Source organism: Rhineura floridana, chromosome 1 (genome assembly GCF_030035675.1).
Source record: "Rhineura floridana isolate rRhiFlo1 chromosome 1, rRhiFlo1.hap2, whole genome shotgun sequence".
In the NCBI taxonomy this organism is placed as follows: Eukaryota; Metazoa; Chordata; class Lepidosauria; order Squamata; family Rhineuridae; genus Rhineura; species Rhineura floridana.
The window spans coordinates 319,304,470-319,329,190 of record NC_084480.1 but is presented as its reverse complement, the minus strand read 5'-3'; the positions used below and the strand labels follow the sequence as shown (position 1 = coordinate 319,329,190).

The 24,721-nt window shown below is 47.1% G+C and overlaps 1 protein-coding gene across 1 annotated transcript in view; it reads left to right on the top strand.

The window, feature by feature from the left end:
- The window catches only part of LOC133375477 (1-phosphatidylinositol 4,5-bisphosphate phosphodiesterase gamma-1-like), a 122,222-nt gene that overhangs the window by 73,665 nt on the left and 23,836 nt on the right, over window positions 1–24,721 (top strand). The window contains exons 6-21 of the mRNA XM_061607106.1: window positions 1,070–1,150; window positions 2,071–2,105; window positions 3,184–3,256; window positions 4,727–4,828; window positions 6,637–6,755; window positions 7,674–7,759; window positions 8,906–9,026; window positions 10,517–10,685; window positions 13,550–13,669; window positions 14,442–14,549; window positions 14,813–15,000; window positions 16,034–16,234; window positions 17,555–17,674; window positions 19,774–19,957; window positions 21,932–22,009; window positions 24,303–24,406. Coding sequence (XP_061463090.1) covers window positions 1,070–1,150; window positions 2,071–2,105; window positions 3,184–3,256; window positions 4,727–4,828; window positions 6,637–6,755; window positions 7,674–7,759; window positions 8,906–9,026; window positions 10,517–10,685; window positions 13,550–13,669; window positions 14,442–14,549; window positions 14,813–15,000; window positions 16,034–16,234; window positions 17,555–17,674; window positions 19,774–19,957; window positions 21,932–22,009; window positions 24,303–24,406 — 1,889 coding nt within the window. The remainder of the gene's footprint in view (window positions 1–1,069; window positions 1,151–2,070; window positions 2,106–3,183; window positions 3,257–4,726; window positions 4,829–6,636; window positions 6,756–7,673; window positions 7,760–8,905; window positions 9,027–10,516; window positions 10,686–13,549; window positions 13,670–14,441; window positions 14,550–14,812; window positions 15,001–16,033; window positions 16,235–17,554; window positions 17,675–19,773; window positions 19,958–21,931; window positions 22,010–24,302; window positions 24,407–24,721) is intronic.

The window sequence follows — 24,721 nt, the reverse complement described above, 5'->3', positions numbered from 1 at the left end:
ATGGCAGAAGATGTAGGGCAGATCCCTGTGCCTGAAACTAACTTGTCCAGGAAGGGAGTCTTGAGAAACTGAAGCAAAATAGTGGTGAGCAGTTATAAAGTTCTATGCCTTATTGACAAATTACACTTGAACAAATTACCAGTCCAGACGGCATCCACCTGAGAGTTCTTACAGAACTTCAGTGTGAGATTACTGATCTTATAACAAACATATGTAACTTGCCTATTACACATGCTGCTGTTGCCCCATGGCTCAGTAGTAGACACCGACCTTGCATGCAGAAGGTCCCACGTTCAAATCTCAGCATCTCCAGGCTGGGAGAGAATCCTGACTAGACCCCTGGAGAGCCTCTGCCGGTCAGTGTAGACAGTACTAAATGGACCAATGCTCTGACTCTGTATAACACAGCTTCCCGTGTTCCTATCGTATATGGCGTCCCAATTGCATGGTTTACACATGCACGCACAGTTGTATGTGCGTAGTGCCACTGCGCAGGCATTGTACTGAACATGTGTACACTGAGAGGACAGGGCAGCAGCATGCCCAGTATTAGGGGCAGGAACACAGCCCCACTCCTGTCTGGCTGTCTCTGTGTTTAGCTGTGCTTTAGAGAAGGGATGAAAAGGCTCCAGAATTAACATTACTTGAGATACAGGGACTGGGAGGGCAGTTACATGCACGATGAAGGCAAGTCTTAAATATTAGACAGGCGCCATCTCTGTTATCTTTTTGCTGCCTGTTGAAGACCTTCCTCTCTCAACAAGCCTTTTAAGTTGAGACCTGTCCCAGTCTGTGTCTATTTCTGAATTGCTTTTTAGTATGTTCTTAAATCTTCTTTTTAAAAATGTTTTTAATCTTAGAAGATGTTTTGAAGGGTTTTTTTTAAAGAAATGTTTTTGAAGAGGTTTTGGTTTAATATTTTTAAAGTTTGTTTTTATGATGTTTTAAAGTTTTTAGTGCTTTTGTTTGCCACCCTGGGTTCCTGCTGGGAGGAAGGGCAAGATATAAATCAAATAATAAATAAATGAAATCTCATGTACTCCTTCCCTTTTGTCCTTTGCCCAAACAGGAGGTAGAAGTCCGCAATGAAATCACCTTCAACCATTTTGCACACTTCTATAAAAACTTAATGTTTGACTCTCAGAAATCGGTAAGGACCTTGGAAGAGTTCCTTCAGCGGACAAGGTTTTCAGTTCCTTTAAGCTGCTTTGAGTTTGTATTGATCAGTTTTTATCTTGTGCTGCTCTTTTAGTGTTTCATTTGTGTGTGTGTGATATTTGCTTTTTTTTACCCTTTAGTAAGCCAGCCTGGAAATGCCAATTGGCCATTGAAGGGGTGGATACTTGTCTTAGGAATCAACCAATCAATGGCCAGGACTGTGGACTGATCCACAAGTATGTAGCTAGGATGTGGTTTGGAAAGCAATTGAAAACTGGACTTTCAGAAGTCTCTTGTAGAGATTTTTTTTCTGGAAAGGAATCCAAATGCATTCAGAATTCAGTAGCTAAACATTGCATCTGAAATTTTGAAATATGGTTGTGCATAGGATGGCTTAAGATTTTGTTTGATCTTGTATCGTTTGTACACCACCCTGGGATTCTGTGGAATGAAGGATATTCTGAAAGTCAATAAATGGAGGGAACAGCTGGACTGAAGTGAGGCATGGACAGAGGGTGCAGAAAGACCACAATCCATTGTTGTAATGTCCAGCAGAGTTAGACATTGCTCTCTTCTGGGGAAGGGGATAGGCTTAGGTGACTGACCACTAAGAAAGGAGCTCTTCCCCCAAGGTCCTCAGGCTGGGTTTCTAGCACCCTCATCCTCACAGATGTGGCTGGGATGCACATAATTTTCTCAATTTAGCTCCATATTCTTTCGCTTATGCAAAAGTACTTGTACAAAACAATCCTGTTTTACACCTCTGGTGTTATTTCCAATTACCTGGCATGCTGTTTAAAAATCTGTTCTTAAAGCTTTAATCAGCCAGCCCTAGTGATTGGTTACAGTTTGCAGCACTGCCAGCTTCCTGACTGCATTGTTGATAGCTGTTGTCACTCCTTTGCATTTCAGATAACTGAACAGTTGGAATTGTCTTTCCCCTTACGGTAAGTATGAAGGGCCCTCCCTTACCAGCCTGCTCTAGGCCATAACAGCTGCCTTTGCTGGTGTCTTTGCATGCCATCTGTCGGGAATGCTTTGATTTGGATTCCTGCATTGAACAGGGGGTTGGACCTGATGGCCTTATACGCCCCTTCCAACTCTACTGTTCTACGATTCTATTATTCAATGTATCTGTATGCACATTCAATTGAATGGCTAGCACAGGTCAGGAAGTGTGTTGGTAAGTTTGCTGAGCAGCCTTTCCCCAACTTGGTGCCCTCCAGATGTTCTGGGCTACAACTCCCATCAGCCCCCAGCATCATATGGCCATGCTGGGTGGGCTGATGGGACTTGCAGTTCAAAACATTTGGTTTTGATGAAGGCTGTTACATACAGATAAGTAGTAGATAAGTAGGTCGCGTGAAAATCACAATACAGATATTAGGTTGTATCCCCTCCCTCAACACGCTTACACATTACTGTCTGATAAACGTGCATATCCTCTCCAAAGAGAGGCAGGTGTCAGAGGGTGGCGAGGGGTCCCCTTATTCCCATTCATATAAATTAAGAAAGGGAACTATACGATAATGATAAAAGCTTCTTAAGAACATAAGATTTGCCCTGATGGCTCAGACCAAGGTGAGTTCTTCTAGTGCGGTGTCCTGTGCTCACAACGGCCAGCCGGATGCCTTTGAGAAGTCCACAAGTGGGACATAAGCGCAACCGCACTCTCCTACTTGTGATTCCCAGCAACTGGTATTCAGTGGGATACTGTCTCTGAACATGGAGGTTCTATGTATGACAAATAGCTGCTAATAGACTGTCTTTCAAGGATTGATCTAATAGAGCCATCTAAGCTAAATGCAAGGATTTCAAAGATAGGTCAAATGAACTGGTTAACGCTGACAGTGCCCTAGATAGCTAATGCCTGGGTCCGTCTCTCATCCTTGGAGCCGACTCAGAGGAGCAGACACAGAGTTAACAAAATGCCTTGCGCATGTTTTTTGTGAGTGGGTTTATGGGGCATCTACAGGTAGATTTTGTGTCCACACCCTCTCTCTCTCTCTTTGACTGTCTTCCCAGTAACGTGGACCGGCCAGAACTCTGCCAGATCACACTGTACGACTTCCAGAAGTTCCTCCAATATGATCAGAAGGTATTTCCAAAGAGAGAAGTACTTACTTTGCTGCAATGAACAGAGAGAAGGATATGGGAGATCCTCTCCTGTGTAGACAAACATTGGAGACAAAGATTAACCTGCTGCAGCAAAAGAATGCATTAGCTAGCTTTCATTAGTAACTGACAACCAGTTGGTATGATATCTGAGACCTTTTTGGAGCCAACAGTAAATCAACCACTTGGGGTTTTTCCAGGCCACCAGTTTCCATTGAAAGAAATGTGCAGTTGCAAGTGATCTATTGTGAAAGATTCACATGTCAAAGATAGTGGGGTTTTTTTTGTCTACGTACCATATTCTTAAGCAATCACACTGAATCCTGGGGAGACATCATGTCATTCTCTCTCTCTCTTCCTCCCCCCACATGGATATATCGTGATAGCAAATGCTGTAGAGGTGTCACAAGTACCTGTTGGGTGCTGCTTGTGACATCACACATTATTCTTTGGAATAGCTCCTCATAACAGAATAGCACTCATCCAGCCCCTGTGGTCCTTTTTGTTTTTTCATTCTTTTAAAAGTTACAAGCTCCAGCAAATCCATCTCCTTCCCTGCCCCACTGCTTCTGAACCTTTTGAGAAGGGTGGGGTGGGGTGAATTTATTCAGGTCTTTGTAGGATGTCTCCTCCTCCTCCTCAGTGCTGCTGCCCACTCCCTCCCTATGATTTATTTTTTGAGGCAAACAATGTTAGGGGTGCCCCCACCACCATCACGGTGAGGCTGCCCCACCCATGCCAAAGCTGGCAACCCCCATGAACCCTACTCTGAGCTCTTTGGTGGAAGAGTCGGATACAAATGCAATACACAAAACAAATAATGCAATAAACCTGACCTCTGGCACTCATTTGCTGGGTGGCCTTAGGCATGCCATCTTAGGCCGCATGCACTCCCTTGCCTGCCCACCCATGTTATTGAGCAGGAGAGTAGGGAACCTCTGGCCAGCGGGCCTAATTAAGCCTAGCATCAGTCCCAGTTTGACCTGTGAGTCCTTTCTCCCCAAGCGGTAACCACCTTCCCCACAGCATCATGTCATATGTGACATCAACTGTGGGGCAGGTAAGGTTGTGGCCCCAGAGGAGCGACTGGGGGCTTCAAGTGAGGTCCTGTCCCACTTGTTTCTTTTGCCAGCAGGGCTCACTGACAGCCCCATTAGGATTGGCTGATTAGGGAGTTCCCCGCTGGGTGAATGGCTGTGATGGCTGGGGCTGTTGTAGTTCAAAACAGCTGGAGGGCATCAGGTTGGCAAATGCTGTGCCGTTCCAGCTGGTGTCTTCCTGTTGCCTTGAGGTTAGGGTTACGTTTCTCAAGTTAATGCAAGCACATAATTTATTTTCAGCATGGGGAGATTTATCCCAGAGTCGGTCAATCTCCCATCCACTCATCCTCTACCATTACTGATGTGATGAATGTGGGTCTTACTTGTCACTGTGCGCTAACATTTCCCTCTAGGAGCCGTGGGCTAGTGATATCACCAAAGTCCGGGAGTACATGTGCAACTACCTGTGGGATCCCTTCAGCGACATGACGGAGCCCTTCTTCCAGTTGGATGAGGTGGGTGACATAGTGCCCCAAGGACCCTCTGCTGCTTACCCTCTGGGGTCAGATTGAGTATAATGCCAACTTACACAGACATGTCCCTCCCCGCCTCTCCACCCTCTGTTTTCCTGTTGTGTTGGGATCCTCAAACAGAGCTGCTGTTCCTTTCCCCAGAGCATTCCTTATAATGGAGCAAACCAGTAGCCTCACCAGCCATGAAAGAAATAACATCACAAGTGCACTTAAATGCACTTTAGTGTCTTTCAGTTAACTCTAATGCACTGTGGCTTGGATCCAGAGTTTCCATGAGCTGAACTCTTCTCACAGGAGACAGGCATGGAAGGAGCAACAACATTCACTGACTCTCCTTTCTCCCTGAAGCTCTCTGTGCCCCCTTAAAATCTGTCCTGGAGGGTTGGGGGTCCCACTGGAACTATATGGAAGGTGGCATGGAGGGCTGCACGGGGAAAGGGGAATTGGCAAAAAAACACCTCCCTCCCCTACCTTATCTCCAGTGGGAGGCTGTGATGAATCGCAGTCTGTTTTGTGGGCAAAAGGAACTCTGGAGTCAATCCTGGGAATATAACAACAGAAATCTTTTACTGAAGTGTTAACTGGTCTGGAAAGGAGTACCCATGTAAATCAGAACCCTGCTTACATACACAGTTCCTGCCAGCAACTATTAGGATGATTAGTGGTTAAGGTGCTGGACTACAACCTGGGAGACCAGGGTTCAAATCCCCACATAGCCATGAAGCTCACTGGCTGACTTTGGGCCAGTCACTGCCTCTCAGCCTCAGAGGGAGGCAATGGTAAAACCACCTCTGAATACCGCTTACCATGAAAACCCTATTCAGAGGGTCACCCATATGTCGGAATCGACTGGAAGGCAATCCATTTTTATTTTTTTATTTCCTACCACGTGTCATGACTCCATGCGAAGTTGGCACAGACCTCTCATGACGGCGGATGCACCCGTGCACATCCAGCTGTATCACAGGCCCAGTTCAGGTGTTCAGCAGCTGCTATGTGACCCTGTGAGGGCCTGGCAAGGTTACGACTCAGCCAGGGGTATGTGGAGGCAACGAATGTATGAACTAGTGCCTCCAAATGGAGGCTGCACGTCAGGTGTGGGGAGCCTTTGGCCCTCCAGGTGATACTGAACTGCACCTCCCATCATCTGGCAAGCATGGCCAATGATGGGAGTTGTAGTTCAGCAACAACTGGAGAGCTGGCCTGTTATATGTGTGGCCAGTGCAGTTTGCATGATTGCAGCAGCAGCCCCTTTTAAAAAAGAAACTGAGCTGCCATGCTCACATAGGAACACTAGAACATAAGAAGAGCCCTGCTGGATTGGATCAAGATGGCTCCATCTAGCCCACTATGGCCAGACAGATGACTCTGGGAAACCCACAAGCAGGGCATGAAGGCAACAGCCTTCTCCAACTGTTGCCCCCCACCAGCTGGCATTCAGAGGTAGATGACCTCTCAACCTGGAGGTTCCATCATGAGTAGTAGCTGTTGGATCGCTTTATCATCCATGCAGTTTGTCTCCTTCCCTCTTAAAGCCATCTGAACTGCACAAATTGCAGCGTCTGCATGCATCACCTTCCGGCCAGAGATGGTGGTTTCATGCAATTAGCGCTTCCATGTAATCCCCGCTGAGTTGCCAGCCCAACAGCAAGCAGCTGCCTGGAAGCTACAGAGTGCCTGATCCCAGCCAGACTGTGTCCCACCTCTGAGGTTCCTCATCTCATTCCCCACCCCACCCCAAGTCCCCCAGTTCTCTAACTGGCTTTTCTCTCCTTCCAAATTACCCACAGTTCCTGGCGTTCTTGTTCTCCAAAGAAAACATGGTCATGGACTCCAAGTATGAGCGGGTGGTGCCGGACGAAATGAATTGCCCTTTAACTCAGTACTGGATCTCGTCCTCTCATAACACGTAAGAGCGTCCCTGGGCAATGGGATCATTTGCTCAGAGGGCAGCTTCTGTCATGTTAAAGCAGGGTTATCCACTGCGTTGCACGAGGCCTCTTTGGGCCAAAGCACCAAGACTTCTTAACCTCCCCAGAGATACATTGGCAGAGCCATGGCAAAGGCGAGGTGCCTGCGTCTTACACTGCAATCCTAGATATATCAACTCAACACACACTCACATTGAGTTCAGTGGGGCTTCCTCACAGAGAATTGGACATAGGATTGCACCCACAGTCATCATCTCAGATCCAGAGGGATGCTTGGCTAATGTGCTCCAATTAATAGTTTTTCCAGTCAACATTGCCCCATCGATTTTATCACAGTTGGATTGTTTTGACTCCAACTGTGGATCTGGCCACTCTGATTTGTGCATCACCCAGATACTCCTAGCATTCTTTTTGTCATAAGCTGTGAGCCTTGCAGGAAGCTATCTCATCTCCTCAAAGTTGCACACATAGGGATGTACTCGTCTGAGGTCTCAGGGGGTCTTAGGTCCTTTACTTTTTTTGGAGCAGGGTTCCAGCAAGGTCCCTTAGTCTCCAGCACCCTACAAGCCAATAAGTATGAAAGGGGTGTGTGTTAGCTACTGAGAAGAGTCTTCTAACATGCTTCCTTGTCCTTTCATGCTGATTGGAGCCAATCAGAGTGAAAAGAGGTGAGTTAGCCACTGAGAAGACACTCTCCTTTCATGTGTATTGGCTCTGAGGGATGTCAGTTGTTGTGGGAGAAGGTATTAACAAGGATCTCATTCTCAGCTCAGCAGCAAAAAAGATGGGGGGTGAGGGCAAGTGGCTGTGCCTATCATGAAGGGACCCTGAACTTCTGCATTTGCCACTACAGTACTGTGCACACAGAGAGGGTGACATCTCTTTTCCTCTTGCAGATATCTCACTGGAGACCAGTTCTCCAGTGAGTCCTCTCTGGAAGCCTACGCCCGCTGTCTCCGGATGGGTTGCCGCTGCGTAGAACGTGAGTCTGGCCTTTGGGGTTTCGAGTCCGGTGTGCAAACTTCGGCTCGCTACTCAGGACATTTTCTTTTCTAAGCCATGGACAAGAGTGTTTTTGCAAACCAGTCCTGGGCCCCATCTGCACGATACATTTAAATCAGTATCATACCACTCTAAACAATCATGGCTTCCGCTGAAGAATTCTGGGAACTGTGGTTTGGTCTCTAACAACCTTCAGCACCCTTCACAAACTACAGTTCCCAGGATTCTTTGGGGGAAGCCGTGACTGTTAAAGTGGCATGATACTGCTTGAAATGTGCAGTGCAGATGGAGCCCTGGTCTGTGGCCTTCTGTGCAATGTTATCTTTTCATCTTGTAGCTCAGGAGCAAGCAGATTCAGATTGAATCTTAGCCGTGTTTGGAACTAAGATATTAAGTGAGAGTTCTCCTGAGCATGTGCAGGGCTCTTTTGCATCACCGCTGACTAACCACAGCTCACTCCCTCATATTTAGGATTCAAGGGCAGAGCTTTCAGCAAGCTTCAGGTGCTCTTTTCTCCTCTTTGCCAGAAAAAAAAATGCCATAATTGTGTGTGTGTGTGTGCGTGTGCATGCATTTGCGAGTGTGTTTCTTTAGCAAACGGGTGAGCAATTTATACATCGTTATAATGGTTGTCACTTTATTCAAGAAAATTAATTGCATGATCTAAGTGGTTAATCAAATAGCATACGAGTATAAATCAGCCTTCACCAATCTAGTGCCTTTTAGATATTTGGGACTACAATTCCTATCAGCTCCAGCCAGCACATCTGGAGGGCGCCAGGTTGGTGAAGGCTGGTGTCAACAAAAACTCTGAAACAAGAAGGATACTTTCCTTGTGTGGGTGGTGCGTCCAAAAGGGTACAGTATGGAAGAAGATGCATTTCCTCTTGTTGAAGAGAGAAAGGGGAGAGTGTATTTTGAGATGACGCTTGCCACCTGCAGTTTTTATAAGCACTGCTATTAAAGATACTTTAAAACAAAAAAGAAAAAAAAACCCTCCCTGGTTGATTAGAAAAGAATTTCTACTAAATTAAAAGTGTTTAAAGTGATTACTCTAAAACCTGATCAAAAGCTGCAGCCCTAATCTTTATAGATTGATTCAGTGTCACCCCCTCTCTGACCACAGTGGACTGCTGGGATGGCCCCGACGACCTGCCAATCATCTACCATGGGCACACACTCACCTCCAAAATCAAATTCTTGGATGTGCTGCACACCATCAAGGAACATGCCTTTGTCACCTCTGAGTAAGTGATGCCTTCCCAGCTCGCCCTCGTTAGCTGTCCCACCCCTCTCAGCGTGCTGCTGCTGCCCCTCTTGGCCATGCAAAGGCCCTTTGTTCTGTCCCTTTCCTAAGAGGCTGGGATGTCTGATGTCTGTTCCTAGTGACTAGGAGAACACGCGTGCCCAAAAATGTTTCCTTGCAGCTGTGTCAAAATTGCTCCGTAGGGGGCAGAACCAGTGATGGCACTCAAGAGGGTGTTGTCCGCTGATCTCAAAGAGTATAAACAAGTGTAAAATTATGCATATTGGAGCAGAAAATCTTAATTTCACATATACGCTCATGGGGTCTGAACTGGCGGTGACCGACCAGGAGAGAGACCTCGGGGTTGTAGTGGACAGCACGATGAAAATGTCGACCCAGTGTGCGGCAGCTGTGAAAAAGGCAAATTCCATGCTAGCGATAATTAGGAAAGGTATTGAAAATAAAACAGCCGATATCATAATGCCATTGTATAAATCTATGGTGCGGCCGCATTTGGAATACTGTGTACAGTTCTGGTCGCCTCATCTCAAAAAGGATATTCTAGAGTTGGAAAAGGTTCAGAAGAGGGCAACCAGAATGATCAAGGGGATGGAGCGACTCCCTTACGAGGAAAGGTTGCAGCATTTGGGGCTTTTTAGTTTAGAGAAAAGGCGGGTCAGAGGAGACATGATAGAAGTGTATAAAATTATGCATGGCATTGAGAAAGTGGATAGAGAAAAGTTCTTCTCCCTCTCTCATAATACTAGAACTCGTGGACATTCAAAGAAGCTGAATGTTGGAAGATTCAGCACAGACAAAAGGAAGTACTTCTTTACTCAGCGCATAGTTAAACTATGGAATTTGCTCCCACAAGATGCAGTAATGGCCACCAGCTTGGACGGCTTTAAAAGATTAGACAAATTCATGGAGGACAGGGCTATCAATGGCTACTAGCCATGATGGCTGTGCTCTGCCACCCTAGTCAGAGGCAGCATGCTTCTGAAAACCAGTTGCCGGAAGCCTCAGGAGGGGAGAGTGTTCTTGCACTCGGGTCCTGCTTGCGGGCTTCCCCCAGGCACCTGGTTGGCCACTGTGAGAACAGGATGCTGGACTAGATGGGCCACTGGCCTGATCCAGCAGGCTCTTCTTATGTTCCTATGTTCTTAGTATCCAGAGAGAAGCTTCCGGTGCTCTGTTTTGTTGCCAGTGCACCAAAGCGGAAATGTGGAAATCCAGCAAGTGGGTGGCGCCAAACCACAGACATTTCTCTCTGTGCTGTTCCAACGTAACTCGACGCTTTGAGAGGGTGGCATGTGAACATATGACACTGCCTGATATTGCATCAGGCCGTCGGATTGTAAACTCCTTGGGGCAGGGAAGTGTCCTCTTGTGGCCTGCATAGCACAATGCACATGGGCAGTGCTCTATAGTTAATGGCAGGCTAGAGGAGTCTCGGGTGTGCCTGAGTGATGCTGCTTGCCGTTCCTCTAGGTTCCCCGTCATCCTCTCCATCGAGGACCACTGCAGCATCGTCCAGCAGAGAAACATGGCTGCCCACTTCAAGAAGGTGTTTGGGGACATGCTGCTTACCAAGCCAGTGGACATCAATGCTGACCAACTACCCTCACCTGCCCAGCTCAAGAAGAAAATCCTCATCAAGGTAGTGAGACTCCCCACCTTCCACCTCATAGGAACCTGCCTGTATTCTGAGTCAGACCCTTGGTCCATCTAGCTTAGTATCTGTCTGCACTGACTGGCAGCAATGGGTCTCCAGGGTTTCAAGCAGGGGATCTTTGCAGCCCTACCTGGAGATGTAGCCGGGGATTGAAGCTAGGGCTCTTCCACTGAACCACAGCCCTTTCCCAAGAAATATCTCGTGCTCTTTATTGCCTGCCTCACCACTCATATTCCCCCCAAATTCACACTCAGATTAAATTACGCAGCATTTAGCTCATGTTGCATCTTGCTGTAACTTCGCCTCTACTTCCTGTCCCCCTTTGTGGCAGTGTACATATAAAAAATATATTATTTTAATATTTATTTATTTTATTTGTATACCACCCCATAGCTGAAGCTCTCTGGGCGGTTTACAATAACTAAAAACATTAAAAACAAATATACAAATTTAAAAACACATCTTTTAAAAACAATTTAAAACAATTTAAAACACATGCTAATGTCTTCATATCCAGGCCAGCACCTACACTGTGCGCCTGCTGCTTGTGATTCAGGCTAGACTGCCCCTTCCTCATGCAGTACTCGGTGCCCGTTTTTAAAATTATTCGTTACACTCGCACTTTGCCCTTCCTCCAGAGATCTCCGAGTGGCATTTTAGCATCACCACCTTGCAAGGGAGGTTAGCCAGAGAGATTTCACCCTGCCCAAGTTTACCCAGGGAATTTTGTAACTGAACTGGGATTTCAGACTGGGTTTCTCATTTCCAAGCCCAACACTGGATAAGAGCCTCTGTAACTGGCGTTGAAAGGTGCGTTGGGGGCTCAGAGGGAGCACAGAAAGTTGCTGTAACCCTAGTCAGACCCTTTGACCCATTGAGCTCAGTGCTGTCTACACTGACTGGCAGCAGCTCTTCAGGGTTTCAGGCAGAGGTCTTTCCCAGCCCTACCTGGGGATGTTGGGAACTGAACCTGGGACCTTCTGCATGCAAGGCAGGTGCTCTACCACTGAGCTACGGCCCTCCCCAAAGGAAGGCTGATGCAGCCCATGAGCTGCCTCTAAAGGCTGTTGGGCCAGAGTCTTTGTTGTTGGTTGGTTGGTTCATTCATACTGCCATCACTGAAGGGTCCCAGGTGGTTTACAATTTTTTTAAAAATACATTGCACAATATACAGTTAGAACAAATTAAGAAACTGGAAACAAGGCAAGCAAGCCAAGTTCTCAAAAAAGGATTCTAAAACAGTAAATCAGCCTGGGAGAATAGGCCCCAAAGGCAGCAGAAATAGTTGCAAGGTGAGCTTTCCGGGGGGGGGATGTGTCGCAGGTGGGGTGCATTGGTGACAAATGCCCTCTCCCTGGTCACCACCCAGTGCTCATTTGATGGCAGAGGCACTTGGAGAAGGCAGTGGCGGTGCGTGGGTGGACTGATATGGGGGCAGGTGTTCCTTCGAGTCCCAAGCTGTGTTGGGTTTTATAGCTAAGCACCAGCAACTTGAACTGGGCTTCGGAACAGAACAAAACCCAGCAGCATTGATAAGATATATTCCTATTTGGCTATGTTAGTCCTACAAACGACCAGAACAGGAACTCAGGGCTACAGCCCCTAAGACTGTTTATATGGGTCAGTGGGGAACACCCCCTGTATTTCTTCACCCCTCCTCCTCTTTGATCCCTGACCCCGTCCAGCTCCTAGCTTCTTCTCCCTTTTGCAACTTGCTAACTGAGTCCTTTTTCGTCAGCATCTGGTAACTGCATCGGCCGTTGTCTCTAGGCATGCTTCCTTACCTGTTTTCCGCATGTGCAGATTGGCTCAGCTACCTTATCTTCTCTGGTTTCCTATTGAATATCTAGTATAGCCTTTACCAACCTGGTGCCCTCCAGATGTTTTGGACGATGACTCCCATCAGCCCCAGCCAGCACATGTAGTCCTAAACATGTGGAGGGCACCAGGTTGGCGAAGGCTGATCTAGTAGATCATGATATGGTCCAAAAGAAATAGCATCTTTGCCTATTCTGCATCCCTTGATTCTGTTTTAACATTAATTTATTTATTAGTTTCATGCTTCAGCTGTCCATCCATCTAGATCCCACCCAGAGGACCTTGTTGCATATCTACTGCTGAATGGGTGATGACATTTATGTATAGTGTCATAAATAAATAAACCTACCTTTTAAAGGGTTGATATGAGCCCAATTCATTTGAAATGTGGTGTTGGAGGAGAGCTTTGCGGATACTATGGACCGTGAAAAAGACAAATAATTGGGTGTTAGAACAAATTAAACCAAAACTGTCACTAGAAGCTAAAATGATGAAACTGAGGTTATCATACTTTGGACACATTATGAGAAGACATGATTCATTAGAAAAGACCATAATGCTGGGAAAAACAGCAGGGAGTAGAAAAAGAGGAAGGCCAAACAGGAGATGGATTGATTCCATAAAGGAAGCCACAGACCTGAACTTACAAGATCTGAACAGGGTGGTTTAAAATAGGGCTGTGGAGTCGGTACGCCAAACCTTCGACTCCGACTCCTCTATTTTTCCACTGTCCAACTCCGACTCCACCCAAAATTGCTTCTTGTCAATCAAAATTTATTTGGAAGTCAGAGTTGGTACATTTCTACCGACTCCGACTCCGCCCAAAATTGCTCCCGACTCCAACTCCACAGCCCTGGTTTAAAACACATACTCTTGGAGGTCGCTAATTCATTGGGTCGCCATAAGTCAAAATCGACTTGAAGGCACATAACAGCAACAAATGAGCTTCATGAATGCTGGGGTAAGCAGTGGCCACCCCAGCTGCAATATTCTTCCATTTCCCTTCATACCGCCTTCTCTTCCACTCATAGCACAAGAAGCTGGTTGAAGGGAACCTTTATGAAGAAGTCTCCTTGGGCAGTTACTCAGAGAATGACATCAGCAACTCCATCAAGAACGGCATACTTTACCTTGAGGACCCAATTGACCACGTGAGGCTTTTGCTCCATCCTCTGAGATGGGTGGTTGTGGGCGGGCACCTTCCCTTAGGGGGTCATTCAGCAATCATCCTGAACTGTTGTTGCTTGGCACCCTCATTAGCTTACATGATTATCAAGGTATGCTGAGACCATAAAGAATTCGAGAGCCCCTTATTGAACAGAGGCTTTTGCTGTTTGCTTTGGAGGCCAGACTCCATGATTCTCAGCTGCTCAGGATGATGTGGTGAGCTCTGACCTCTATGTTGACCAAGATATTGGGGTGTTTGTGTGTGTGTAATATGGCTGCTCCTTAGAGTTGGTTCACATGTGGGTACAATCACAGAATTTTGGGGTCAAGCTGGGAAGCTGGCTGGTTAGACTTTTTGGGACACGATTACCCTAAACCAATGGGCTTCCATTGTACCAGAGCAGCTCTCTACTTGGACTAGCCAGTGATAATGGCCTTGAGAAAGGAATGGGTTCCAAGCAGGTTATGGCAAGAGGGAGAGGCGCCTGGTCCAGGAAAGCTGGAGTCTAGAAATATTGGGGGGCAGATTGGAAAAAATGCAAGTTGTGGGGAGCTTTTATCCCTTTGTTCAACTGCTGGTTGCATTTAGGGACTAGCAATATGAGAAGTTGCTTTATGGTGAGATTCTGGGATTTTGCAGTCCATTTTCTAATGCTTTGCTTTCCCCCACAGTTCAACCAGTCCCTTGCCTTATGCCCCACAAAGAGGCATGTCCTTGCCATCCTCCATTGCTTTAACACTTTTCCTTTTTGGCAGACCTGGAGCCCACACTACTTTGTTCTGACAAGCAACAAGATCTATTACTCTGAGGAGACCTCCCGCTACCAGTCCAATGAGGATGAGGAAGAGACGGAACAGAAAGAGGTGCGCTTTTCGGGGTGGGGAGAAGTACTTGGCTGTGAATAGGACAGAAGGGCTCTGCTGGGATTTCACAGGAAGTGAGAAATGATAAGGAGGCTTCACTAAAGGCTGAAATAGCTACTAGGGGCATGTTGATATTTGACCTGCGATTTCCTTTCACTTCTCATGCTTCCCCCCTCCCCTTTGCATATATACATTCTTTTTCTTTTTCCACCACCTCCCCTCTGAGTTTCTTTTCGACTCTCACAGTGTTGTTGTTTTTTTAGGAGTTTAACAACAATGAAATGCACTTCAGCGAGAAATGGTTCCACGGCAAACTGGGTGGAGGTCGTGATGGGCGCCAGATTGCCGAGAAGTTGCTGCATGAGTACTGCACCGAGACGGGCGGCAAGGACGGGACTTTCTTGGTGCGGGAAAGCGAGACCTTTGTGGGCGACTACACCCTCTCCTTCTGGTAGGCCATGTCGCGCGGAGGACACGCCGCACCTCCCATCAGGGCACAAAGCGTGTGCTCAGATACCTCCGGCAGGAGAGTTCTTTGCTCCTTTTCCAGGGCATGTGAGGATGCATGACCTGGTTCAACAACTTGAAATGAGGGGCCCAAGCATATTAAGCACAAAAGGAAGTTACCAGCTCTTGATCTTTACAAGCAAGTGATTGTAAGTCAGTTGCCTGCTTTAGATGGGATCATAGTCCTGCCCAGGAGGGAGAGGGAGAGGTGGCAGGGAGGTGCAAATGCACAGGCAGAGCCAATCCAGCGCTCCTAGGAAGCTGCCTTATACCAAGTCAGATCAGTGCTCCATCTAGCTCAGTATTGTCTACACAGACTGGCATCAGCTCTCCAGGGTTTCAGGAGGGTTATCTCCCAGCCCGATCTGGAGATGCTGGGGATTGAACCTGGGACTTTCTGCATGCAAGGCAGATGCTCTACCAGGGTGCTACAGCTCCTGCTGGTGAGCTGATACCACACTGACCTCCCTGCCACCTTGCCCCTCCCTTGCCCCTCCCAGTAAGCAGTAGTGATCCACCTGCTAGGACTATAGCATAGTGGCTGTGGCCCACCCAGCGAGCCACTCTGGATATACGGTAAATATTTGTCTCTACTCACCCCCAGTTACAGCCAAATGCAAACGAGAGTCTGTTGTTAAAACCAGGTCAGCGTGGAACAGGTTAAGCTTAGCCACGTAGGAAGCACATCCTTGACAGTCTGGAGCATCTCAGCTGGAGAACTGCAGAACGTTTGCTGCACGGTGTGGCTGGCATGTTGTATTACCCTCCTTTGCGCTTGTCAGAATAGAATTTCCTTCAAACTGGCTTAAATTTTGAGTTTTTGTTTGTATCATTTTTGAGTTCAAGATGGAAGCCTATTTTAGAAACCACTATCTGGCCTTGGGGCCTATGCCCCTCCTGGCTAGGTAGGAGAGGGACAGCATGCCCACTGACTCTGTGCCTCTTCACAACCTTCCTTCACCTTTCCTTTTTTGCAGGCGCTCAGGCCGGGTTCAGCACTGCCGCATCCATTCCCGGCAAGAAGCTGGCACTACCAAGTTCTACCTGACAGACAACCTGGTCTTTGACAGCCTCTACAGCCTCATCTGCCACTACCGCGAGGTGCCACTGCGCTGCAACGAGTTCGAGATGCGGCTGACGGACCCTGTGCCTCAGCCCAATGCCCACGAGAGCAAGGAGTGAGAAGCCTCGCCCTCTCTTCCTCCCTCCACTCTCTCCGCCTTTCCTGCCCCTGCAGGCACTCGACTCAGGAGCCAAATATCTGAGAGATTGCCTCCTTCCCTACAGACCCTCTCGGGTGCTAGGTTCAGCAGAGGGGGCTCTCTTGGTAGTTCCGCTGCCCTCAGAAGTTTGGGGGTTTGTGGTCCAGGAGAGGGCATTCTCTGTGCCAGCCCCCAAATTGTGGAATGTACAGTTCTTCACTGTACAGTTCTTGGCAAATGCCAAAGTCGCATCTCAGGCTTTGACCCCTGTGACATGTGTTTTCAGGACTGTTACTGAATAATACTACAGTAGGGTCCCCACTTTACAGCGCTCCGCTTTACAGCGCTTCACTTTACAGCGTTCCGCTAATACAGCGGTTGTCAATTGCAGAAAGGCCCCGCTCCTACGGCGCTTGTTCTGCTTTTATGGCGTTTTTTGGCCGTTGGGCGCCATTTTGGTCAATGTTAGTCAATGCGTTCCGCTGTATGAGTGGGGCCCTACTACTACTACTACTACTACTACTACTACTATTACTACTACTACTACTACTACTACTACTACTACTACTAATAATAATAATAATAATAATAGTGTAAACAGCCTGACTTCGGCAGTATTTTGTGCTGGCATAGTGGAGGTTTCGGAGGTGGAAGCAGGGTGCAGAGTGTTTATGGAAACAAATAATACCAATAAGGATGTGCTGAACCAAAGGCTCTGTAGATGTTAGGGGAACGTCCCTGTGTGGACCTGCCTCTTGAGTTGATGACGTTCTTAGACGTGTGTGCTTAATTTGAGCAAGGGACTCTCCAGATCTTAGCCTCTGAACCGTCCATGAAACATGATAACCTATGAGCACGTGCAGAAAGCGTTATTGCACCACCGGGTAACAAAAGCCAGGCTTCATACTTCTCAGTTTAGGGGCCTAGAACACCGTTCTTCAACTTTGGGTCCTCAGATGTTCTTGGACTACAACTCCCGTCATCCCCAGCCAGCTCAGCCACTGGTCAAGGGATCATGGGAGTTGATCCAGGGACCCAAAGTTGAAGAACACTGGCCTAGAAGACTTTTCTGCCTAAAATCTTGCTTCCAAAGAGGCTTGGGTTGTCTCTTCTTTTCCTTTTGTTAATTAAGCACAGCTCAGGGTGTCCAAAAAGATAGCAAAAGGGAACCATCCTCGGGGTCTTCCAAACACTGCCCCCCCTCAGGGGTTGCCCAAGCAGGATTACAGGACCTCCTTTCTTCCCCAGGCCTGAAGGAGGCCGTGCCAATCTAACCGTATCTTCTCTCACAACCAGGTGGTACCACGCCAACCTCACCCGCCTGCAAGCTGAGCACATGCTGATGAGGGTCCCACGGGATGGGGCCTTCCTCGTACGCAAGCGCAGCGAGCCCAACTCCTATGCCATCTCCTTCCGGTGAGTCTCTCTTCATCCCCAGATGTTTGAGAGGGGAGATGCACGTCCAGAAGCCAACAGGAGGAAGTGTACAACCCACAGATGTTGTTGGGCTCCAATCCCCACCAGTCCCACCCACCATGGGCAATAGTCCGGGACGATGGGAGTTGCAGTGCAGCAACATCTGTGTTAGAATTGCTTTTAATATGTTTTCTTTAATAATAAGTTCTTAACCCTTTTTTAAAAAAGATGTTTTTAAAGCTTTTAAAAAAATGTTTTTAACGTTTTTTTGTTTTAATGTATTTTAAGGTCTTTTTATGATGTTTTAAAGTGTTTTTAGCGTTTCTGTTTGTCACCCTGGGCTCCTGCTGGGAGGAAGGGCAGGATATAAACCAAATAATAAATAATAAACATGCAGTAATGGCCACCAGCTTGGATGGCTTTAAAAGAAGATTAGACAAATTCATGGAGGACAAGGCTATCAATGGCTACTAGCCGTGATGGCTGTGCTGTGCCACCCTAGTCAGAGGCAGCATGCTTCTGAAAACCAGTTGCCGGAAGCCTCAGGAGGGGAGAGTGTTCTTGCACTCGGGTCCTGCTTGCAGGCTTCCCCCGGGCACCTGGTTGGCCACTGTGAGAACAGGATGCTGGACTAGATGTGCCACTGGCCTGATCCAGCAGGCTCTTCTTATGTTCTTATGTTCTTATGTTCTTATCTGGAGGGCAGAACCGTTCCCTACCCGTGGTGCATCACTGTCCTGCCCAACGTTGAAGAACTCAGACACAGCTGCCGTTTTTTCTTTTATTGAAGTAAGAGAAAGTTTCAGTTCAGTTCTATGGCTTACTCAGAACTCAGCATCCCTCTCTAACTAGGCACAACATGGGGGCATTAAGACGCTGAGATTAAGACCTTGCCCCTTGGCAGCTCAAGTCGGGCTGGGCGGGCTTCCTGCTTGCATGTGCCCCGAGTCACCGTTGGGGGCATGCACATAAGCGCAGACCCCTCCTCAGATGGGATTGTTGAATCTCCTGCCACATACGCCTCCTGGTCTGAGGTGAAGGTGGGGCCTTGGTCACTGTCCATCCTCTTCCTCCGCTGAGGGTGGGCTGTCCGGTGGCGGTGCGGACGCCGGGAGAAGAGCCTCATCAGGCTGAGAAATGCCCAGCAGGTCTGGTGGTCTCTCCAGGAGGCTGTCTGGAACTGCTGGAAGTGACCCATCAGCATCCAGCGTGGGGGCTGCTACAGTGCCCCACCCCTCGCTCAGTTCTTCCCGGGATGGAACGTCCCACTCCAAGTCCTCCCCACCCTCCTCATCTGTCCACCTCCTGCTAGCATGGCTCACGACAATAACAGAATTTATATTGTGCCGCAAAATAAACTTGATTATCTCATGGCTGTGAAAACTGGTTTGCAGATGTATGGGTAGTGCCTGATGGAATTTCAGAAGGCAAGGTGTAGGATTGAGCAGTGTGCCCAGGGTTTGTAGGAAGAAATCCTTCAAAAAGGAAGACCTGTTCCTCCTCCCCGCCCCCTGCCCCCCAGACTCTGCCCCCTTTCAGATCTGAAAACTTGTAGTTCAGACAGCACAGAGCTCCCAGGGTATGGTGTGAAGAGTCACCAAAACTGTTCCAAATGCACCACCAGCCCCTCTGTGCATGTTTCCTGCAGAGTTTAGGAGCCCACATAAGAACATCTGAAGAGCCTTGCTGGATCAGGCCACTGGCCCATCTGGTCCATCTCACAGTGGCCAGCCAGATGCTCCTACGGGAAGCCTGTAAGCAGGACCTGAGAGCAAGAGTACTCTCCCCTCCTGTGGCTTCCGGCAACTGGGATTCAGAAGCATGCCACCTTTGACCATGGAGGCAGAGCATAGCCATTGTGGCTAGTAGCTGTTGATAGCTTTATCCTCTATGTGTTTCTCTAATCCTCATTTAAAGCCTTCAAGTTGGTGGCCGTCACTGCCTCCTGTGGGAGCAGATTCCATAGTTTAACTATGCGCTGTTCATTGTTTGGAAACCCGTTAACGTTCATCTGCCTTCCTCTCACTTTAAACTGGCTGCTTCCCATCCTGACCGCAGTGGTTGGGGACCCACCCTAACGCACATGCTTTGGGCTGCAGGGCAGAAGGCAAGATCAAGCACTGCCGGATTCAGCAGGAGGGGCGGCTCTTCATGCTGGGCAGCTCGGCGGAATTTGAGAGCCTCCTCGACCTGGTCAGCTACTACGAGAAGCACCCGCTCTACCGCAAGATGAAGCTGCGCTACCCTATCAACGAGGAGACGCTGGAAAAGATGGGCACAGCGGTGAGGTGTTGCTTTACAGCAGCCTTCCCCAACCTAGTGCCCTCCAGCTCTTTTGGACTACAAACTCCGCTGGCCTCAGCCAGCTGGTGGAACTTGTAGTCCAAACCACCTGGAGGTCACTGGGTTTGGGAAGGCTGCTTGACAGATTCTTGAAATCCCTCAAGTGGACTCCTTTGGAGGCACACAGTTCTCAGCCGCCATGTTGAACTGAGGCTGGATTCCAAGGGCTTCTTACATTTTTACATGTGGAAGAATTGCTTTGCAGAATGCACCCCTCTTGTTTTCTTCTTACTGCTGTCACCATAAACCCTGGGAATGTTTGGGGTGGGATGGGGAGGGGAACGCGCCACGTTCCCTGAGCTTTCTTTCCACACAACAGCTGGGATTTTCTCCACCAGCATCAGCCCTCGGTGACCTCCACACATTCTCATGTGAAAAATATCTGCCTTGCATCTGTAGTTGCAAGAGGGCAGAGTGTGGAGGATGAGAGGCACAGAGCCATTTCAACACAAATACGTACACACATTTAATACAAACTGCACACAGGTATGAAGCAGTTGGCTGTAATCACAGCATGCAACTTAGGGACACAGGAAGCTGCCTTATAGTGAGTCTGACCACTGGTCCATCTAGCTCAGTATTGTCTATGCTGACTGGCAGTGTCTCTCTGGGAGTTCAGGCAGGTACTCTTTCCCAGCCCTACTTGGAGATTCCAGGGATTGAACTTGGGGCCTTCTGCATGCAAAGCAGATGCTGTACCAATGAGCTACAGCCCTTCCACTATCAATGTCTCTGAATTATGCTGCTTGGACAGAGTCTCTTTCGGGAGGAGGGAAAGATCCCTTATTTTACTGAAACGCAGCCGTAAAAGTGTATTTATGTGTGCTCACATTCAGTCCTTGAGAGTCAAATTCCTCTCCTCCCGTTGATGCTTTCCTGCAGAATTGTAAACTCTTTAAGGCAGGGACCTGCCCCTGCTTCTGATGTTCCCACGCAGGTTTGAAGGTGTTCTGTAAATCATTATAATAAGTATGGCATCTGGGAGAATGATTTCCGTTCTGGCCTAACTTCTCTGATTGGACTTGGGAAAGGGTCACAGAAGGCAGCAGTGTAGAACTCTGCCTTGCCCCCATCCCAAAACAACTCCTGCTTTCTGAGATTCCCCCTGCATCTTCTCCTCTTCCATCGTCCCTACACCACCTCCCCACGAAGAGGAAGAGGAAGTAATAGGAACATAAGATGACCCCTGCTAGATCAGGCCAAAGGTCCATCTAGCCCAGCGTCCTGTGCTCATGTTGGTCACTGGGAAGCCTCCAAGCAGGAGCTGAGTGCAAAGCCCTCTCCCCAGCAACTGGAGAGTGCAAAGACATACTGCCTCTTAGCAGATTATAAGAAACCATAAAGTAATCAATTGTTGATGCACCCATACCAGATAAAAAAGTGAATTCGACCTTATATAGGAAATTTTAATAGCTCGTATAGCACAGTGGGGAGGAGAGCCTGGCTGGGAGTCCAGAGTCTGTGAGTTCAAATCCCTGCTCGAGTCTCCTGGGAGTCAAGGGCCAGCTGAAGATCACCCCCACAGTGAGTGGCTCAGGGGTGACGTGCCCTGCCACCTGTGCAGCCGTGGGCAAGCTGCAGAGTCCCAAGGAGCCCAGTTGCCCCCAGCTGGCAGTTGCGGACAAGGAAGGGGCTGGCTTGTGCAGCTGTGGCCAGCTGAGCAGGCCCTAGCCAGCTGGGGAGGACTAGCCTCAGAGGGAGGCATACCGCTTACCATGAAAACGCTATTCGTAGGGTAGCCATAAGTTGGGATCGACTTTAAGGCAGTCCATTTCCATTTTCCATAGGAAATGTGATGCTGACTTTAATTTTGTCCTTTTTACTCGCAAAGACATACTGCCTCCAACGGTGGGGGTAGAATATAGAACATGACAGGTTTGCTGGCTATCTTAATGGGTCTCACCTTCCTGACAGGAATTAGACTATGGAGCGCTCTACGAGGTGCGGACCCCTCACTTCTACGTGGAAGCCAACAAGATGCCCATGGCCAGGGTAAGTTATCAAGGGCGGGGGATGCTCTCTGGTCTTCGAGTGTTTGTAGTCAAAAATCTCTATATCTCTTCTCTCCATTATCAAAATTAAAAGCAAATTAAGGAAACACAGACAGAGGCAGCAGGTAAAACAAGCTTAACCGCAAGAGCTGTTCAACATGTTTCCTGGACCAAGAGCCAAGAAGACACATTTCCCAGCAGCCTTTGCAACTATAGTGTGTTCAGCCTAGACGCAGAGTATTATTATTATTATTATTATTATCTGTATTATTATTATTATTATTATTATTATCTGTATTATTATTATTATTATCTTTATTATCTTTATTATTATTATTATTATTATCTTTATTATTATTATTATTATTATCTGTATTATTATTATTATTATTATCTTTATTATCTTTATTATTATTATTATTATTATTATCATCATCATTATTATCTTTATTATTATTATTATTATTATCTGTATTATTATTATTATTATTATCTTTATTATCTTTATTATTATTATTATTATCTGTATTATTATTATTATTATCTGTATTATTATTATTATTATCTTTATTATCTTTATTATTATTATTATTATTATTATTATCATTATTATCTTTATTTATACTCCGCCCTTTTTCCAAACTGGACCTCAAGGCGGCTTCCAGATAAAAATAAGTACATATCATTAAGAACCTATAAAAATATAAGCCTCAGGAGGGGAGAGTGTTCTTGCACTCGGGTCCTGCTTGCGGGCTTCCCCCAGGCACCTGGTTGGCCACTGTGAGAACAGGATGCTGGACTAGACGGGCCACTGGCCTGATCCAGCAGGCTCTTCTTATGTTCTTATGTTCTTAAAACATATAAACAGATAAAATCAGCATTAAAGCAGGATTAAACTATTAAGATGTTAAAACCAATTACTCTTAAAATACTGCAACCCAGTTTAGGAGCATACAGGCAAAACAATAACATACAGCATCCTCTTCAGTCACTACCCTTAAAGCCTTCAGTTCCAAAGGCCTGCCGGAAGAAAAAAGTCTTTAGCTGTCAGTGGAAGGACTGCACAAAGGAGGCCATTCTTGCCTCCCTAGGGAGGGAGTTCCAGAGCCTAGAGTACTCCCACCAACTTACTCATGGGCCCTATGGCATCATAATCCTGGATTGGGCAAATGTTATGACAGTCACAAACTATACTCAGGGCACTTCAGAATTTATTTTTGATTGATAAATTGCATGGTGGGCAAAGGAGAGGAAGACAATCAAATAATGGGTCACTCCACCAATTCCTAACAACTTATTTTCAGGTTTTCCTCTTCAATCATAAGACTAAAAACAAAAAAACCCTTTAAAAATCAAAACAAAATTACATTCTGCATGTTATTTTTGTTATTAGTTAAGTTTATTTGTTTCATCCGCAGGCCATAACAAAAACCTTCACAGTATGGGTCAAGCTACTTATAAAATTAAGATGTACACGTTTACAGCATTAACAATGACCTAATACACAACCCTAAACATGTGACTCTAGAAGCTGTGCATGAACTTAAGATGTTATGCTGCTGCAAGCATTTTGCTTGTGATCTCTGGGTTGTCAGTAGCAGTGCAAGAGAGACTCCCAGCATCGTGGTGGCAAATTCAGAAGTGCAGGGTCCCTTCATGATAGTCACAGCCACACCTCTCCCTCTTTCTCTGCTGCTTGAGAATGAAATCCTTGTTAATGCCTTCTCACAACAGCAACAGACATTCCTAGGAGACAATAAGCATGAAAGAGGAGAGTGTTGACTACTGAAAGGAGTCTTCTCAGTGGCTGACTCACCTCCTTTCACTCTGATTGGCTCCAATCAGCAGGGAAGGACAAGGAAGCATGTTAGAAGAGCCTTCTCAATGGCTAACACACTCCCCTTTCATGCCGATTGGCTCATAAGATGCTGGAGATGTAGGGACCCTACTGGGACCCTGCTCCAAAAAAAGGTAAGGAGTCTAAGACCCCCTGAGACCCTGGACCACTACACCACTAGAGACTCCTGAAACCTGCCCAGTTCCTTGTCCCTCCTTTGTGAATGCTTTTCCTTGGCTCATATCCCAACCATTGCCCTGTTGCCGGTCTCCATGCGCTTCTTCCCTTCCACTAGCCCAGGTCTTGGCAAAAGAAGCATTTTAAAACCTGGATCCTGGAAGCAAAATAAATGGTGGGCTTAATCTGCACAGTTCTTTTCAGAGTTCCCTTGGCCCTTAATTCTGAGGATGTTATTTTTTAGCACAAACCTGGGGATAACCTCTCTTCTGCTTCTTAGTGTACAGTGAAGGCCTTGTACGACTACAAAGCCCAACGGGAAGATGAGCTCTCTTTCTGCAAACAAGCCATTATTCACAATGTCGACAAGCAGGATGGAGGATGGTGAGTCGTGTTCAACTTGGAGGGAAGCAGCCCCAAAAAGCCATCCCAAGATGGTAGCAAGAGGTTGGGAGCCACACCCAGTCTTGGCTCTGTGGCACTTGCACCTATATACGTGCATTGGTCATTTATGTTCACATGTGTACATTAACAAAATAATGCAAGTGTGACGGTTTGATACCTCTTGATCAACTTGTGATAAGAACAGCAGACGAGCCTGACTGCTGGATCACAGAATCATCAAAGAGTAGAGTTGTTAGGGATCCTGTAAGGCCAACAAGTCCAACCTCCTGCTCAATTCAGGAATCCAGCTTAAAG